Genomic DNA, 18461 nt, shown 5'->3' with positions numbered 1-18461 from the left:
TCCGTGTACAACGTAGAACACCAAATAATGCATGCAGAGCAGAATTAGGCCGATACCCACTAATTATCAAAATCCAGAAAAGAGCCGTTAAATTCTACAACCACCTAAAAGGAAGCGATTCACAAACCTTCCATAACAAAGCCATCACCTACAGAGAGATGAACCTGGAGAAGAGTCCCCTAAGCAAGCTGGTCCTGGGGCTCTGTTCACAAACACAAACACACCCTACAGAGCCCCAGGACAACAGCACAATTAGACCCAACCAAATCATGAGAAAACAAAAAGATAATTACTTGACACATTGGAAAGAATTAACAAAAAAACAGAGCAAACTAGAATGCTATTTGGCCCTACACAGAGAGTACACAGCGGCAGAATACCTGACCACTGTGACTGACCCAAAATTAAGGAAAGCTTTGACTATGTACAGACTCAGTGAGCATAGCCTTGCTATTGAGAAAGGCCGCCGTAGGCAGACATGGCTCTCAAGAGAAGACAGGCTATGTGCTCACTGCCCACAAAATGAGGTGGAAACTGAGCTGCACTTCCTAACCTCCTGCCCAATGTATGACCATATTAGAGAGACATATTTCCCTCAGATTACACAGATCCACAAAGAATTTGAAAACAAATCCAATTTTGAAAAACTCCCATACCTACTGGGTGAAATTCCACAGTGTGCCATCACAGCAGCAAGATTTGTGACCTGTTGCCACGAGAAAAGGGCAACCAGTGAAGAACACACACCATTGTAAATACAACCCATATTTATGCTTATTTATTTTATCTTGTGTCCTTTAACCATTTGTACATTGTTAAAACACTGTATATATATATATAATATAACATTTGTAATGTCTTTACTGTTTTGAAACCTCTGTATGTGTAATGTTTACTATTCATTTTTGTTGTTTTTCACTTTATATATTCACTTTGTATGTTGTCTACCTCACTTGCTTTGGCAATGTTAACACATGTTTCCCATGCCAATAAAGCCCTTGAATTGAATTGAATTGATATAATATCACAAACTCTCTACCTCATATCCATGTTCACCACTGTCACTTCCCAGTTCTTGTGTGAATTGATTTGTAAAATGTTGATTATTACTACAATTGATCACTTTATTCAGTGTGATGGTGATGATGTAAAACTGTGGGACAACTGTATTTCGTAAAACAAAATATATATTTAGTGCTTGTGAACATATCAAAGTACATAACTTTAATTTATTTTACTTTTTTTAAACAGCTGCATCTACTATTTTCAAATTATCAAAATTCTTCGTATTGAAATACATAGCAGTAGATCAAAAGTCAGGGTGTGGGACAACTGCCTTGTCAATTCAAAACAGTGAAATACAGAAATAAAATGCTTTCGAAAATGAACAATAAAACATATATTTGAAAAATTCAAACAAAAGTTTAAGGTTGATTTGTGACAACTTAACATAGGTAATAGATTAAAATCAATTATTATTATTGTTTTTAAATTGCATCTACCCGAGAGACAAAAGAAACTGTACTTTCAAAATCGCCACAGACGTGCAGATAGACATACTCAGACAAACAGACTCACTCGTAATGGCGCTGTTGCGTGCTGATGAAGGTGAGTGTGTATGCGCTGATGCGTAGTTGCAGCAGGATGTGGCTGTCATGGCTGAGCAGGGTGAGCACGCTGCGTTCATCTCGCTGTGGGCTTCGCAACTGCACCAACAGGCTGAACTCATCTGCAAACCTGTACAACACAATGCCGGTACACAGTGTCAGTCTCAGTGTGTACAGTCGTGGCAAAAAGTTTTGAGAATGACACAAATATTAATTTTCACAAGGTCTGCTGCCTCAGTTTGTATGATAGCAATTTGCATAAACTCCAGAATGTTATGAAGAAGGATCAGATGAATAGCAATTAATTGCAAAGTCCCTCTTGCCATGCAAATGAACTGAATCCCTAAAAAACATTTCCACTGCATTTCAGCCCTGCCACAAAAGGACCAGCTGACATCATGTCAGTGATTCTCTCTTTAACACTGGTGTGAGTGTTGACGAGGACAAGGCTGGAGATCACTCTGTCATGCTGATTGAGTTCGAATAACAGACTGGAAGCTTCAAAAGGAGGGTGGTGCTTGGAATAATTGTTCTTCCTCTGTCATCCATGGTTACTTGCAAGGAAACACATGCCGTCATCATTGCTTTGCACAAAAAGAGCTTCACAGGCAAGGATATTGCTGCCAGTAAGATTGCACCTAAATCAACCATTTATCGGATCATCAAGAACTTCAAGGAGAGCGGTTCAATTGTTGTGAAGAAGGCTTCAGGGCGCCCAAGAAAGTCCAGCAAGAGCAAGGACCAGCTCCTAAAGTTGATTCAGCTGCGGGATTGGGGCACCACCAGTACAGAGCTTGCTCAGGAATGGCAGCAGGCAGGTGTGAGTGCATCTGCACGCACAGTGAGGCAAAGACTTTTGGAGGATGGCCTGGTGTTAAGAAGGGTAGCAAAGAAGCCACTTCTCTCCAGGAAAAACATCAGGGACAGACTGGTATTCTGCTAAAGGTACAGGGATTGGACTGCTGAGGACTGGGGTAAAGTCATTTTCTCTGATGAACCCCTTTCCAATTGTTTGGGGCATCTGGAAAAAAGCTTGTCCGGAGAAGACAAGGTGAACGCTACCATCAGTCCTGTGTCATGCCAACAGTAAAGCATCCTGAGACCATTCATGTGTGGGGTTGCTTCTCAGCCAAGGGAGTGGGCTCACTCACAATTTTGTATAAGAACACAGCCATGAATAAATAATGGTAGCAACACATCCTCCGAGAGCAACTTCTTCCAACCATCCAGGAACAGTTAGGTGAAGAACAATGCCTTTTCCAGCAGGGGGCAGGGCTATCAACGTTTAGGCTAATCTGAAGATGGTGCTGGCTAAAGCTAAAACCAGCGAGTGTAGAGAGTATAGAGATATTGTTATCCACGTCGGCACCAACGACTTTAGGACGAAACAGTCCGAGGTCACCAAGCGCAACACAGCTTCAGCGTGTAAATCAGCTAGAAAGATGTGTCGGCATCGAGTAATTGTCTCTGGCCCCCTCCCAGTTAGGGGGAGTGATGAGCTCTACAGCAGAGTCTCACAACTCAATCGCTGGTTGAAAACTGTTTTCTGCCCCTCCCAATAGATAGAATTTGTAGATAATTGGTCCTCTTTCTGGGACTCACCGACAAACAGGACCAAGCCTGGCCTGCTGAGGAGTGACAGACTCCATCCTAGCTGGAGGGGTTCTCTCATCTTATCTACCAACATAGACACGGCTCTAACTCCACAATGAAATAGGGTGCAGTCCAGGCAGCAGGCTGTTAGCCAGCCTGCCAGTTTAGTGGAGTCTGCCACTAGCACAGTCAGTGTAATCAGCTCGGCTATCCCCATTGTGACCGTGTCTGTGCCTCAACCTAGGTTGGACAAAACTAAAGATGGTGGTGTTCGCCTTAGCAATCTCACTAGAATAAATACCTCCTCCATTCCTGCCATTATTGAAAGAGATTGTGATACCTCACATCTCAAAATAGGGCTACTTAATGTTAGATCCCTCATTTCAAAGGCAATTATAGTCAATGAACTAATCACTGATCATAATCTTGATGTGATTGGCCTGACTGAAACATGGCTTAAGCCTGATGAATGTACTGTGTTAAATGAGGCCTCCCCTCCTGGTTACACTAGTGACCATATCCCCCGTGCATCCCGCAAAAGCAGAGGTGTTGTTAACATTTACGATAGCAAATTTGAATTCTCAAAAAATAAAAATGAGGTTTTTGTCTTTTGAGCTTCTAGTCATGAAATCTATGCAGCCTACTCAATCACTTTTTACAGCTACTGTTTACAGGTCTCCTGGGCCATATACAGTGTTCCTCACTGAGTTCCCTGAATTCCTATCGGACCTTGCAGTCATAGCAGATAATATTCACATTTTTGGTGATTTTAATATTCACATGGAAAAGTCCACAGACCCACTCCAAAAGGCTTTCGGAGCCATCATCGACTCAGTGGATTTTGTCCAACATGTCTCTGGACCTACTCACTGTCACAGTCATACTCTGGACCTAGTTTTGTCCCATGGAATAAATGTTGTGGATCTTAATGTTTTTCCTCATAATCCTCATAATCGGCCCACCATTTTATAATGTTTGCAATCGCAACAAATAATCTGCTCAGACCCCAACCAAGGAGCATCAAAAGTCGTGCTATAAATTCTCAGACAACCCAAAGATTCCTTGATGCCATTCCAGACTCCCTCTGCTTACCCAAGGACGTCAGAGGACAAAACTCAGTTAACTTCTTCGATATAGGGGGTGCTCTTTTAATTTTTGGATGAAAAACGTTCCCGTTTTAAACAAGATATTTTGTCACGAAAAGATGCTCGACTATGCATATAATTGACAGCTTTGGAAAGAAAACACTCTGACGCTTCCAAAACTGCAAATATATTGTCTGTGAGTGCCACAGAACTGATGTTACAGAAAAAAACCAGATAAAAATACAATCAGGAAGTGCCGCATTTTTTTAAACCGCCTCATGGCAATGACTCCTTATATGGCTGTGGAGGAGCTAGGAGTCAGCTTACCTTTTCTACGTTTTCCCCAAGGTGTCTGCAGCATTTTGACGTATTTGTAGGCATATCATTGGAAGATTGACCATAAGAGACTACATTTACCAGGTGGTCGCTTGGTGTCCTCCGTCGCAATTATTGCGTAATCTCCAGCTGCAGTATTTTTCCGTTTGGCTCTGATGAGAAACCGACTGCCAGGAATGATTTTTCATCGAATAGAATTGTGAAAAACACCTTGAGGATTGATTATAAACAACGTTTGCCATGTTTGTCGATATTATGGAGCTAATTTGGAAAAAAGTTCGGTGTTGTAAGTGACTGCATTTTTGTTTTTTTTTCTTAGCCAAACATGATGAACAAAACGGAGCTATTTCTCTTACACAAATAATATTTTTGGAAAAAATGAACATTTGCTATCTAACAGAGTCTCGTCATTGAAAACATCCAAAGTTCTTCAAAGGTGAATTATTTTGAATGCTTTTCTTGTTTTTGTGAAAATGTTGCCTGCTGAATGCTAGGCTTAATGCTATGCTAGGCTATCAATATTCTTACACAAATGCTTGTGTAGCTTTGGTTAAAGCATATTTTGAAAATCTGAGATGACAGTGTTGTCAACAAAAGGCTAAGCTTGTGTTTCAATATATTTATTTCATTTCATTTGCGATTTTCATGAATAGGAAACGTTGCGTTATGGTAATGAGCTTGAGGCTATGATTACGCTCCCGGATACGGGATTGCTCGACGCTAGAGGTTAACCACCTAACTGACAAACTCAATTTAACCTTGCACAATACCCTAGATGCAGTTGCACCCCTAAAAACTAAAAATATTTGTCATAAGAAATTAGCTCCTTGGTATACAGAAAATACCCGAACTCTGAAGCAAGATTCCAGAAAATTGGAAAGGAAATGGCGCCACACCAAACTGGAAGTCTTCGGAATAGCTTGGAAAGACAGTACCGTGCAGTATCGAAGAGCCCTCACTGCTGCTCGATCATACTATTTTTCCAACTTAATTGAGGAAAATAAGAACAATCCTACATTTATTTTTGATACTGTCGCAAAGCTAACTAAAAAGCAGCATTCCTCAAGAGAGGATGGCTTTCACTTCAGCAGTAATAAATTAATTAATTTCTTTGAGGAAAAGATCATGATCATTAGAAAGCAAATTCCTCTTTAAATCTGCGTATTCCTCCAAAGCTCAGTTGTCCTGAGTCTGCACAACTCTGCCAGGAGTAGGATCAAGAGAGACTCTCAAGTGTTTTAGTACTATATCCCTTGACACAATGATGAAAATAATTATGGCCTCTAAACCTTCAAGCTGCATACTGGACCCTATTCTACTGAGAGAGCTGCTTCCTGTGCTTGGCCCCTCCTATGTTGAACATAATAATAAACGGCTCTCTATCCACCGGATGTGTACCAAACTCACTAAAAGTGGCAGTAATAACGCCTCTCTTGAAAAAGCCAAACCTTGACCCAGAAAATATTAAAAAATTAAATCGGCCTATATCGACTCTTCCATTCCTCTCAAAAAAAAATAGTTGAGCTGTTGAGCTGCAACTCACTGTCTTCCTGAAGACAAACAATGTATTCCAAATGCTAAAGTCTGGTTTTAGACCCTATCATAGCACTGAGACTGCACTTGTGAAGGTGGTAAATTACCTTTTAATGGCGTCAGACCGAGGCTCTGCATCTGTCCTCGTGCTCCTAGACCTTAGTGCTGCTTTTGATACCATTGATCACCACATTATTTTGGAGAGATTGGAAACCCAAATTGATCTACATGGACAAGTTCTGGCCTGGTTAAGATCTTATCTGTCGGAAAGATATCAGTTTGTCTCTGTAAATGGTTTGTCCTCTGACAAATCAACTGTACATTTCGGTGTTCCTCAAGGTTCCGTTTTAGGACCACTATTGTTTTCACTATATATTTGACCTCTTGGGAATGTCTTTCGAAAACATAATGTTAACTTTCACTGCTATGCGGATGACACACAGCTGTACAATTCAATGAAACATGGTGAAGCCCCAAAATTGCCCTCGCTAGAAGCCTTTGTTTCAGACATAAGGAAGTGGATGGCTGCAAACTTTCTACTTTTAAACTCAGACAAAACAGAGATGCTTGATCTAGGTCCCAAGAAACAAAGAGATCTTCTGTTGAATCTGACAATTAATCTGGATGGTTGTACAGTCGTCTCAAATAAAACTGTGAAGGACCTTACTCTGGACCCTGATCTCTCTTTTGACGAACATATCAAGACTGTTTCAAGGGCAATTTTTTTCCATCTACATAACATTGCAAAAATCAGAAACTTTCTGTCCAAAAATGATGCTGAAAAATTAATCCATGCTTTTGTTACTTCAAGGTTAGACTACTGCAATGCTCTACTTTCCAGCTACCTGGATAAAGCACTAAATAAACTTCAGTTAGTGCTAAATATGGCTGCTAGAATCCTGACTAGAACCACAAAATTTGATCATATTAACCAGTGCTAGCCACCCTACACTGGCTTCCTGTTAAGGCAAGGGATGATTTCAAGATTTCCGATTTGGTCCTGCCGTACATACCTACACGTACACTATGGTCACAAGACGCAGGCCCCCTAATTGTCCCTAGAATTTCTAAGCAAACAGCTGGAGGCAGGGCTTTCTCCTTTAGAGCTCCATTTTTATGGAATGGTAATGTAAGAGACGCAGACTCAGTCTCAACCTTTAAGTCTTTACTGAAAACTCATCTCTTTAGTGGGTCATATGATTTAGTGTAGTCTGGCCCAGGAGTGTGAAGGTGAACGGAAAGGCTCTGGAGCAACGAACCACCCTTGCTGTCTCTGCCTGGCTGGTTCCCCTCTCTCCACTGGGATTCTCTGCCTCTAACCCTATTACAGGGGCTGAGTCACTGGCTTACTGGTGCTCTTCCATGCCGTCACTAGGAGGGGTGCGTCACTTGAGTGGGTTGAGTCACTGACGTGATCTTCCTGTCTGGGTTAGCGCCCCCACTTGGGTTGTGCCGTGGCAGAGATCTTTGTGGGCTATACTCAACCTTGTCTCAGGATGGTAAGTTGGTGGTTTAAGATATCTCTCTAGTGTTGTGGGGGCTGTACTTCTAGACCTGCATTGCTTGCTGTTTGGGGTTTTAGGCTGTGTTTCTGTAGAGCACTTTGATATATCAGCTGATGTAAGAAGGGCTATATAAATACATTTGATTTGAATTTGATTTGATGGAGCACCTTGTCATAAGGCAAAAGTGATAACTAAGTGGCTCGGGGAACAAAACATTGATATTTTGGGTTCATGGCCAGGAAACTCCCCAGACCTTAATCCCATTGAGAACTTGTGGTCAATCCTCAAGAGGCAGGTGGACAAAAACAAACCACAGATTCTGACAAACTCCAAGCATTGATTATGCAATAATGGACTGCCATCAGTCAGGATGTGGCCCAGAAGTTAGTTGACGGCATGCCTGGGCGGATTGCAGAGGACTTGTAAAAGAAGGGTCAACGCTGCAAATATTGACTCTTTGCATCAAATTCATGTAATTGTCAATAAAAGCCTTTGACACTTCAGTATTCCATAGTAACATCTGAGAAAAATATTTAAAGACACTGAAGCAGCAAACTTTGTGGAAATAAATATTTGTGTCATTCTTAAAACTTTTGGCCATGACTGTGTGTGTGTGTGTGTGTGTGTGTGTGTGTGTGTGTGTGTGTGTGTGTGTGTGTGGGGAGATTTACCCGTTAGTGAAGAGTTGTGCTAGGGGCAGGGACAGGGTGGAGTACTGTCCCACCTGCAGCACCGGACACCTCAGAGCATCCAGAGACATGGAGGCATTGCTGCTGTTGGACACCTGCAGCGAGAGCTCCTCTAGAAGGTTCACCTCTGTGGAGAGAAAGAAAGGACAGACACACAGTGAAATAAAGTCACGAGCAGCCATGTCGGAGTTCAAACCTTAACTGTCAACTAACAGACAGATAACAATTCTGTTGTATTATGAGGCAGACCTCAATCCACTCCTCTGTAACACTCAGCTACCATTCCGAAGATCACCCTGTGAAAAGAAACTCCTTGTACCCCTCTCAATGGACTTCTGACCATAATGTTCCACACAGTAAGCTTAATTTTCTGTGAAATGAGGGTCAAAAACAGCCACCTCATTCCATCCACTTTGCCCATCAATTAATATACTAAATTGGTAGAAACTATTTTTGGGAACCATTCCTTCTGGACTGTTGAGGGCTAGAACAAATACCAATAGTTTCAAAATGGTGGTGCTGTTGTGTGTACCATAGTGCCCTCCATTGTTTTGGTTTTCCTTCCATTGTTTTGTTTGTGGACGCAAGCACAAGAGGCCTTTCTGTTTGTGTAACACGCCATAGTGGGGTCTGTGGGCTGTTGATGAGGAGCTGTGGGCTGAGGAGCCCCTCCTAAGGGTTATGAATACAGCAGTTGATCAATGGTGGAGAAAATGACTCAAGTCAGCATTGAAAGACATGTATTGTTGTGTATTGATTGGGCTGTAACCTGCAGTGCCTGGCCTTATTCTAAGGTCACCTGGGAACTACACTATCTAAGATGAGGAGGGCTTGAGGCCAATTAGACAAACAGGCAGTACTTTAGCACAGCAGGCACTGCAGGCAGGCAAATCAATTAGCCTAGACTGAACTAACCTTCCCCTGTAAGAAGCAGGAAGGAGAGAACAGCAGAGTTAAGTCAGGATTGCAATAGCAGCACTTAACATAGACTTCAATGGTTTGACCACAGCGAACATGCTTCATACCACCACAGGGCTTTTCTCCATGGAAGGGGAGATGCTCTTAGAGCAGGGGTGTCAAACATCGCCTACTTACAGGGTCCAATCCGGCCCGTGGGTGGTTTTAGTAAAACAAAAAAACTGAAAAGAACATTGTCACACCCTGATCTGTTTCACCTGTCCTCGTTATTGTCTCCACCCCCTCCAGGTGTCGCTTATTTTCCCCAGTGTATGTATCCCTGTGTTTCCTCTCTCTGTGCCAGTTCATCTTGTATGTTTCCAAGTCAACCAGCGGTTTTCCCGTTCTCCTGCTATTTGCATTCTCCTTTTTCTAGTCCTGGTTTCGACCCTTGCCTGTTTCTGGACTTTGTACCCACCTGCCTGACCATTCTGCCTATCTTCACCATGAGCCTGTCTGCCACGCTGTACCTCCTGGACTCTGATCTGGTTTTGCCCTTTTTGCCTGTCCACGACCATTCTCTTGCCTACCTCTATAGATTAATAAGCATTGTAAGTCTCCAACCATCTGCCTCCTGTGTCTGCATTTGGGTCTCGCCTTGTGCATTGATATACATATATATACAGTACCATTCAAAAGGTTGGACACACCTACTCATTCAAGGGTTTTTCTATATTTTTACTATTTTCCACATTGTAGAATAATAGTGAAGACATCAAAACTATGAAATAACACATATAGAATGAAGTAGTAAACCAAAAAGTTTTTTTTGCTTGGGCCAAAACACGAGCAATGGACATTAGACTGGTGGAAATGTGAGATTTTCGGTTCCAACCGCCGTGTCTTTCTGACACAGAGTAGGTGAACAGATGATCTTCGCATTTGTGGTTCCCACCATGGAGCATGGAGGAGGAGGTGTGATGGTGTGGGGGTGCATTACTGGTGACACTGTCACCATGTTTCACTGTAGGTATGGTGTTCTTCTCTTTGAAAGATTCATTTTTTCATCTGTGAACATAGAGCTGATGTGACTTGGCAAAAAGCTCCAGTTTTGACTCATCTGTCCTAAGGGCTTTCTCCAAGAAGGATTGTGGCTTGTCAATATGCATTTTAGCAAATTCCAGTCTGGCTTTTTAATGTTTTTCTTTCAAACATGCTCCTCCTGGGTCTTCTTCCATGAAGCTCACTTTCACTCAAAAACTGACGTACCTTCACCTTGGAGTTCAGCTTTTATCTCTTTGGCAGTTTTCCTTGGTTCTTTTCTACCATTCGCGCTATCCTTCTGTTCAATCTGGGGTCGATTATCCCGAGGTCGATTTTCCTGGAGTCGATTTTCCTATAGTTCCACGGACCTTAAACTTCTTTATAATTTTTGCAACTGCTATCACAGGAACATCAAGCTGCTTGGAGATGGTCTTGTAGCCTTTAACTTTACCATGCTTGGCTATTATTTCTTTCTGATCTCATCAGACAAATCTCTCCTTTGCTTTCTCTGGTCCATGTTCAGTGTGGTGACCACAATGATACCAAACAGCACAGTGACTACTTTACTCTGGTCCATGTTCAGTGTGGTGCACACAATGATACCAAACAGCACAGTGACTACTTTACTCTGGTCCATGTTCAGTGTGGTGACCACAATGACACCAAACAGCACAGTGACTACTTTACTCTGGTCCATGTTCAGTGTGGTGACCACAATGACACCAAACAGCACAGTGACTACTTTACTCTGGTCCATGTTCAGTGTGGTTCACACAATGATACCAAACAGCACAGTGACTACTTTACTCTGGTCCATGTTCAGTGTGGTGACCACAATGATACCAAACAGCACAGTGACTACTTTACTCTGGTCCATGTTCAGTGTGGTTCACACAATGATACCAAACAGCACAGTGACTACTTTACTCTGGTCCATGTTCAGTGTGGTGACCACAATGATACCAAACAGCACAGTGACAACTTTACTCTGGTCCATGTTCAGTGTGGTGCACACAATGATACCAAACAGCACAGTGACTACTTTACTCTGGTCCATGTTCAGTGTGGTTCACACAATGATACCAAACAGCACAGTGACTACTTTACTCTGGTCCATGTTCAGTGTGGTGACCACAATGATACCAAACAGCACAGTGACTACTTTACTCTGGTCCATGTTCAGTGTGGTGACCACAATGACACCAAACAGCACAGTGACTACTTTACTCTGGTCGATGTTCAGTGTGGTGACCACAATGATACCAAACAGCACAGTGACTACTTTACTCTGGTCCATGTTCAGTGTGGTGACCACAATGATACCAAACAGCACAGTGACTACTTTACTCTGGTCCATGTTCAGTGTGGTGCACACAATGATACCAAACAGCACAGTGACTACTTTACTCTGGTCGATGTTCAGTGTGGTGACCACAATGATACCAAACAGCACAGTGACTACTTTACTCTGGTCCATGTTCAGTGTGGTGCACACAATGATACCAAACAGCACAGTGACTACTTTACTCTGGTCCATGTTCAGTGTGGTGCACACAATGACACCAAACAGCACAGTGACTACTTTACTCTGGTCCGTGTTCAGTGTGGTGACCACAATGACACCAAACAGCACGGTGACTACTTTACTCTGGTCCATGTTCAGTGTGGTGCACACAATGATACCAAACAGCACAGTGACTACTTTACTCTGGTCGATGTTCAGTGTGGTGACCACAATGACACCAAACAGCACAGTGACTACTTTACTCTGGTCGATGTTCAGTGTGGTGACCACAATGATACCAAACAGCACAGTGACTACTTTACTCTGGTCCATGTTCAGTGTGGTGACCACAATGATACCAAACAGCACAGTGACTACTTTACTCTGGTCCATGTTCAGTGTGGTGCACACAATGATACCAAACAGCACAGTGACTACTTTACTCTGGTCCATGTTCAGTGTGGTGCACACAATGATACCAAACAGCACAGTGACTACTTTACTCTGGTCCATGTTCAGTGTGGTGACCACAATGATACCAAACAGCACAGTGACTACTTTACTCTGGTCCATGTTCAGTGTGGTGACCACAATGACACCAAACAGCACAGTGACTACTTTTCTCCATTTAAATAGGCTGAATCACTGATTACGAGATTGGAAACATGTGTGATACTAATTCATGAAAAAAATGAGTTTGAAATATCACTATAATCCAATTACTTATTATATTTTCTAAGGGGTACCAACAAATGTGTCCATATTATAGAATATCTTTGTAGAATAAGCCATAATGAATCTCTTTTCACAGCTTCTTTTCTTTATTCTATGACATACCAAAGACATGATAAAATAGCTTTTAATTTCAACACTTTTCAGGAGGAATTACGCATTATTTCAATGAGCTGTAAGGGTACCAACAAATTTGAGCACGTCTGTATATAAATATATACACACAGTGCTTTCAGAAAGTATTCCTACTTATCCATATTTTGTTGTGTTTTACAGCCCATCTACACACAATACCCCATAATGACAACATGAAAACATGTTGAGTCATTTTTGCAAATGTATTGAAAATGAAATGCAGAAATATTTCATTTACATAAGTATTCACACCCCTTTGCTATGACACTCCAAATTGAGCTCAGGTGCATCCAATTTCCTTCGATCATCCTTGAGATGTCACTACAACTTTATTGGAGTCCACCTGCGGCAAATGCAATTGTTTGGACATGATTTAGAAATAAACACACCTGTCTATATTAAGGTCCCACAGTTGACAGTGCATGTTAGAGGAGAAACTATACCTTGAAGTCCAAAGAACTATTCGTTGATCTCTGAAAATTGTGATGAGGCACGTATCTATCTGGAGAAGGGTATAAAACAATTTCTGGAGTGTTGAACGTTTCCAAGAGCACAGTGGTCTTCATCATTGGGAAATTGAAAAAATATAGCACTACCCAGACTCTGCCTAGAGCTGGCTGTCTGAGCAACCGGGCAAAAAGGACCTTGGTCAGGGAGGTGACCAAGAACCCAATGATCACTCTGACAGAACTACAGAGTTCTTTGGCTGACATGGGAGAACCTGCCAGAAGAATAACAGTTTCTACAGCACTTCACCAATCTGAGCTTTATGGGAGAGTGGCCAGACGGAAGCCACTCCTGAGAATAAGGCACATGAGAGCACGCCTGCAGTTTGCAAAAAGGCACCTGAAAGACTGAGCATGTGGTCTGATGAGACAATTGATCTCTTTGGTGTGAATGCAAAGCTCTATGTCTGGAGAAAACCAGGCAGTTCATCACCCTTCTAACACCATCCCTACCGTGAAGCTTGGGTGGCAGCATCATGCTTTGCGGATGCTTTTCAGCGGCAGGGACTGGGAGACTGGTAAGGATAGAGGGAACAATGAATGGAGCCTAATACAGGCAAATCCTTGATGAGAACCTGCTTCAGAGTGTGAATGACCTTAAGTGGGGCTAAGATTTATGTTCAAACGGGACAATGACCCCAAGCATACAGCCAAAGCAAAGCTGGAATGGCTTCAGAACAAGAATGTGAAAGTCCTTGAGTGGCCCAGCAAAAAGCCCAGTCTCCCATTGAACATCTGTGGGAAGATGTATAGATTGCTGTTCACTGCCACTCCCCATCTAATTTAGATTATATATATTTTTTTAGATTAGATGAAAAAATCTGCAAGGAAGAATGTGCAAGTCTGATACAGACATACCAAGATGACTCAACTGTAATCGCCGTCAGAGGTGCTTCTACAAAGATTTGACTCAGGGGTGTGAATAATTACGTAAATTAGATTTCTGTATTTCATTTTCAATAAATTTGCAAATATTATTAAAAGGTTTTCACTTTGTCATTATGGGGTATTGTGTGTAAATGGGTAAGAGAAAATATTTTATAAATGTTTAATTCAGGCTGAATGTGTAAAGTCAAGGAGTATAAATACCTTATGAAGGCACACAGCACAGTACATTTAATTGTTATACATTTTGCTTGACATCATGGGAAAATTAAAAAAATCAGCCAAGACCTCAGAAAAAAAAATGTAGACCTTAACAAGTCTGGTTCATCCTTGGAAGCAATTTCCAAATGCTTGAAGGTACCATATTCATATGTACAAACAATAGCACGTAAGAATAAACACCATAGGACCACGCAGCCGTCACAACGCTCAGGAAGAAGCCGTGTTCTGTCTCCTAGAGATTAATGTGCGAAAAGTGCAAATCATTCCCAGAATAACAGCAAAGGACCTTGTAAAGATGCTGGAGGAAACAGGTACAAAAGTATCTGTATCCACAGTAAAACGAGTCCTACATCGACATAACCTGAAAGGCCGCTCAGCAAGGAAGAAGCCAGTGCTCCAAATCCCCCATAAAAAAGGGAGAAATGTCCTCTGGTCTGATGAAATAAAAATATAACTGTTTGGCCATGATCATCATCGTTATGTTTGGAGGAAAAAGGGGGAGACTTGCAAGCCGAAGAACACCATCCCAACCGTGAAGCACGGTGGTAGCAGCATCATGTTGTGGGGGTGCTTTTTGCAGGAGGGACTGGTGCACTTCACAAAATAGAAGTCATCATGAGGAAGAACAATTATGTGGATATATTGAAGCAACATCTCAAGACATCAGTCAGGAAGTTAAAGCTTGGTCACAAATGGGTCTTCCAAATGGACAATGACCCCAAGCATACTTCCAAAGTTGTGGGAAAATGGCTTAAGGACAACAAAGTCAAGGTATTAGAGTGGCCATCACAAAGCCCAGATCTCAATCCTATAGAAAATGTGTGGTCAAAACTGAAAAAGTGTGTGCGAGCAAGGAGGCCTACAAACCTGACTTAATTACACCAGCTCTGTCAGGAGGAATGGGCCAAAATTCACCCAACTTATTGTGGGAAGTTTGTGGAAGGCTGCCTGAAACATTTGACCAAAGTTAAACAATTTAAAGGCAATGCTACCAAATACTAATTGAGTGTATGTAAACTTCTGACCCACTGGGAATGTGATGAAAGAAATAAAAGCTGAAATAAAGCATTCTCTCTACTATTATTCTGACATTTCACATTCTTAAAATAAAGTGGTAATCCTAACTGACCTAAGACAGGGAATTTTTACTAGGATTAAACGTCAGGAATTGTGAAAAACTGAGTTTAAATGTATTTGGCTAAGGTGCATGTAATCTTCCGACTTCAACTGTATCAGGAGAGCCAGGACTAGCTATATGGTCACACTGTGTTGCCATCTGGAATGGAGCTGAAGGACTATAACCCTATCTGGTGTCACAGTCAGCATACCAGCATTCCACTGGTCCACATGTATAAGATGGCCGAAATATGTTTGGTAACCAGAAACGCTAGGAAAAGCCATTGATTTGAGTAATGGCTTAGTAACCTCTTTCTGCTAGCAGGACAATTCGGAGCAAGAGATCAAGTTAGTCTGAAACTAATTTGTTTAACATCTGATTTCGGATCAGAGTAGTTCATAATGGAAGACAGCTATTGAATATTTGGGCTGCTCATTCATGGCTAACTCACTCTCTCTGAAATGAAGTCCACGTGGTGATAGTATCATCTTAGATTACATTTAGCTTAAAATGTTCACATCTTATGGAAAATCGTGCAGTTTCAGATAGCAATCTCACAAATCTGCTAGTAATATTACTGTAGGTAGGTGGAGGTACGAACCATGCTTGGGAATTGGGATTTACAACTTCAACTGTGCTTGCTGCTGTAAGCAGATCTCTTGAAACTTTTCAGTTGCCTCAGGCATGTTTTAATCAGGGGTTGAAACCGGTTCAGGGAACAGAATATCCACCCCCCCCAAAATAACGGAATCTTTCAAGGAACAGAAATGGAACCTGAAATGAAAGTGATCCATACTGATCCGGAGCAGAACTCTTTAAAAGCATGGGAACCGGTTAATAATGTTATTTTACGTTCCAGGCATTTTTTCTAGTCCCACAAAAAAATGTCTACGCAAAGCCCTCACTCTGTCACTCAGAAACGTATTCCAGTGTCTGCCTGCAAGCTGAACATTTTTGCCAGTGTATGTGTGTTTAGGCTACCTGCCCCTCCCCCCTCCGAAGCATAGGCTACTGTACTAATATTACAATCATGATTCAGAAGATAGGGAGAAAGATTTTTAGCTAGAGAAGAATGGATTAACTTTTCAATGCTAGTTAAGGATACTACAGAGAGAAATAGTAATGGTGTCTTTTTGTAGTCACTAACTCCGCCATGGTTTGTTGGACAAAGCTTACGAGGAAGATGAATGGTGTTTTGTAGGGTTTTTGGAAACGTCGAAAATAAGGTCTGTGGTAAACACAGGCTTAGGAGATTTTATACATTTGGTTCTATGAGATAATCTTCATCAGTTAACGTCACTTTTTATGAAATTTGATGAATTTATGTGATAATAAAAAACAAAATCACAAATTCATAAAGGTCATGTTTACTGACAGATATTAATTCATAGAACAAAACGTATAAGATCTCCTAAGCCTGTGTTAACCTCATACCTTATTGTTTCAGTTTAGTCCAAAATCCTATTCTTTCCCCATTCATTTTTCCCATAGGAATGGTTGAACAAACCAGAGGTAACTTATTTCCGGGTTTTAGGACTACAAACTGGTGAGCTCTATAGGCCTACTTATCACGTTTCACATTGGATTTATTAACTACAAAAAAGGTAAGACGTATTTTTAATTCTGGTGCTGCTCTGCACACACAGGCTTTTTAACTAGCTAGCTCATTAAATAGTACCTGAAAAACACCAGTCTCAAAGTCAGATGGGATGCTGGCCTTCTAGGCAGAGTTCCTCTGTCCAGTGTCTGTGTTATTTTGCCCATCTTAATCTTTTATTTTTATTGGCCCGTCTTGAGATATGGCTTTATCTTTGCAACTCTGCCTAGAAGGCCAGCATCTCAGAGTAAACGTTTCACTGTTGATGTTGAGACTGGTGTTTTGTGGGTACTATTTAATGAAGCTGCCAGTTGAGGACTTGTGAGGCATCTGTTTCTCAAACTAGACACTATAATGTACTTGTCCTTTTGCTCAGTTGTGCACCAGGGCCTCACACTATGAGATATTCAGTTTCTTGGCAATTTCTCGCATGGTATAGCCTTAATTTCTCAGAACAAGAATAGACTGACAACTAGTCTAAATAAGGCCCGTTTTATTGCTTCTTTAATCAGAACAACAGTTTTCAGCTGTGCTAACATAATTGCAAAAGGGTTTTCTAATGATCAATTAGCCTTTTAAAATGATTAACTTGGATTAGCTAACACAACGTGCCATTGGAACACTGGAGTGATGGTTGCTGATAATGGGCCTCTGTACACCTATGTAGATATTCCATTAACAATCAGCCTTTCCAGCTACAATAGTCATTTACAACATTAACAATGTCTACACTTTATTTCTGAGCAATTTTATGTTATTTTAATGGACCAAAAATGTGATTTTCTTTCAAAAACAAGGACATTTCTTAGTGACCCCAAACTTTTGAACAGTAGTGTAAGTAAACAACTAGCTTGCCTGCTCTATCCGAACTGATTGGTGAAGTAGTTTAATGAGCTAAATGTAAAAAACTGTTGATTTCCCAGATCAAAAAAGGAACAGAAAGGAAAAATATAAACCAGTACTTTTTGGGGGTTTGAACCGGTTCAGAACTTTATTTTGCAGGTCGGAACAGTGGAATGGAACAAGAACGAAACCATTGGAAAATAATGTAGGTTCCAACCCCTGGTTTTAATATGTGTGAACAATTGGATTAATAGAGTTCACTACGACCTGGCTTTATGGCAACATATCAATTCCATCTGCCCCCCCCCCCCCCCCATCTGAATTGTATGGCCAAGTAAATTTATTGATGCTTTTTTACCACAAACAAACACTCTAATTTCTGTATTTGATCCAAGAGTTATGGACAAAATACCTTTATATCTCAACATCTTTTATGGATTGTGTGAGCTGGCTTCAGTTCACATGCTAGCATTGCCAGTCCATGAGTCAATGGGTAATGCAGTGATTGACTGAATGCTGTGTGTGTTGGGATACATATCCAGTCCTTTTCATGGGAGAGAGAGACTCTCCCACACTGGGGCATTCCTCTCAGACACCTCATGTCTGTTGCCCTGCTGCTCACACACACACG

The 18461-nt window shown here is 41.5% G+C and overlaps 1 protein-coding gene across 1 annotated transcript in view; it reads right to left on the bottom strand.

Moving 5' to 3' along the window:
• Positions 1–11946, bottom strand: part of LOC139409662 (collagen alpha-2(I) chain-like) — an 89343-nt gene extending 77397 nt beyond the window's left edge. Inside the window, exons 1-3 of the mRNA XM_071155080.1 lie at positions 11877–11946; positions 8331–8475; positions 1579–1737 (exon numbers count right to left, since the gene is read on the bottom strand). Coding sequence (XP_071011181.1) covers positions 1579–1737; positions 8331–8475; positions 11877–11946 — 374 coding nt within the window. The remainder of the gene's footprint in view (positions 1–1578; positions 1738–8330; positions 8476–11876) is intronic.
• Between the last annotated feature and the right edge of the window lie 6515 nt (positions 11947–18461).

Source organism: Oncorhynchus clarkii, chromosome 5 (assembly GCF_045791955.1).
Source record: "Oncorhynchus clarkii lewisi isolate Uvic-CL-2024 chromosome 5, UVic_Ocla_1.0, whole genome shotgun sequence".
NCBI classification, from domain to species: Eukaryota; Metazoa; Chordata; class Actinopteri; order Salmoniformes; family Salmonidae; genus Oncorhynchus; species Oncorhynchus clarkii.
The sequence above is the reverse complement of the archived record's forward strand: the minus strand, read 5'-3'. Positions and strand labels throughout refer to the sequence as shown.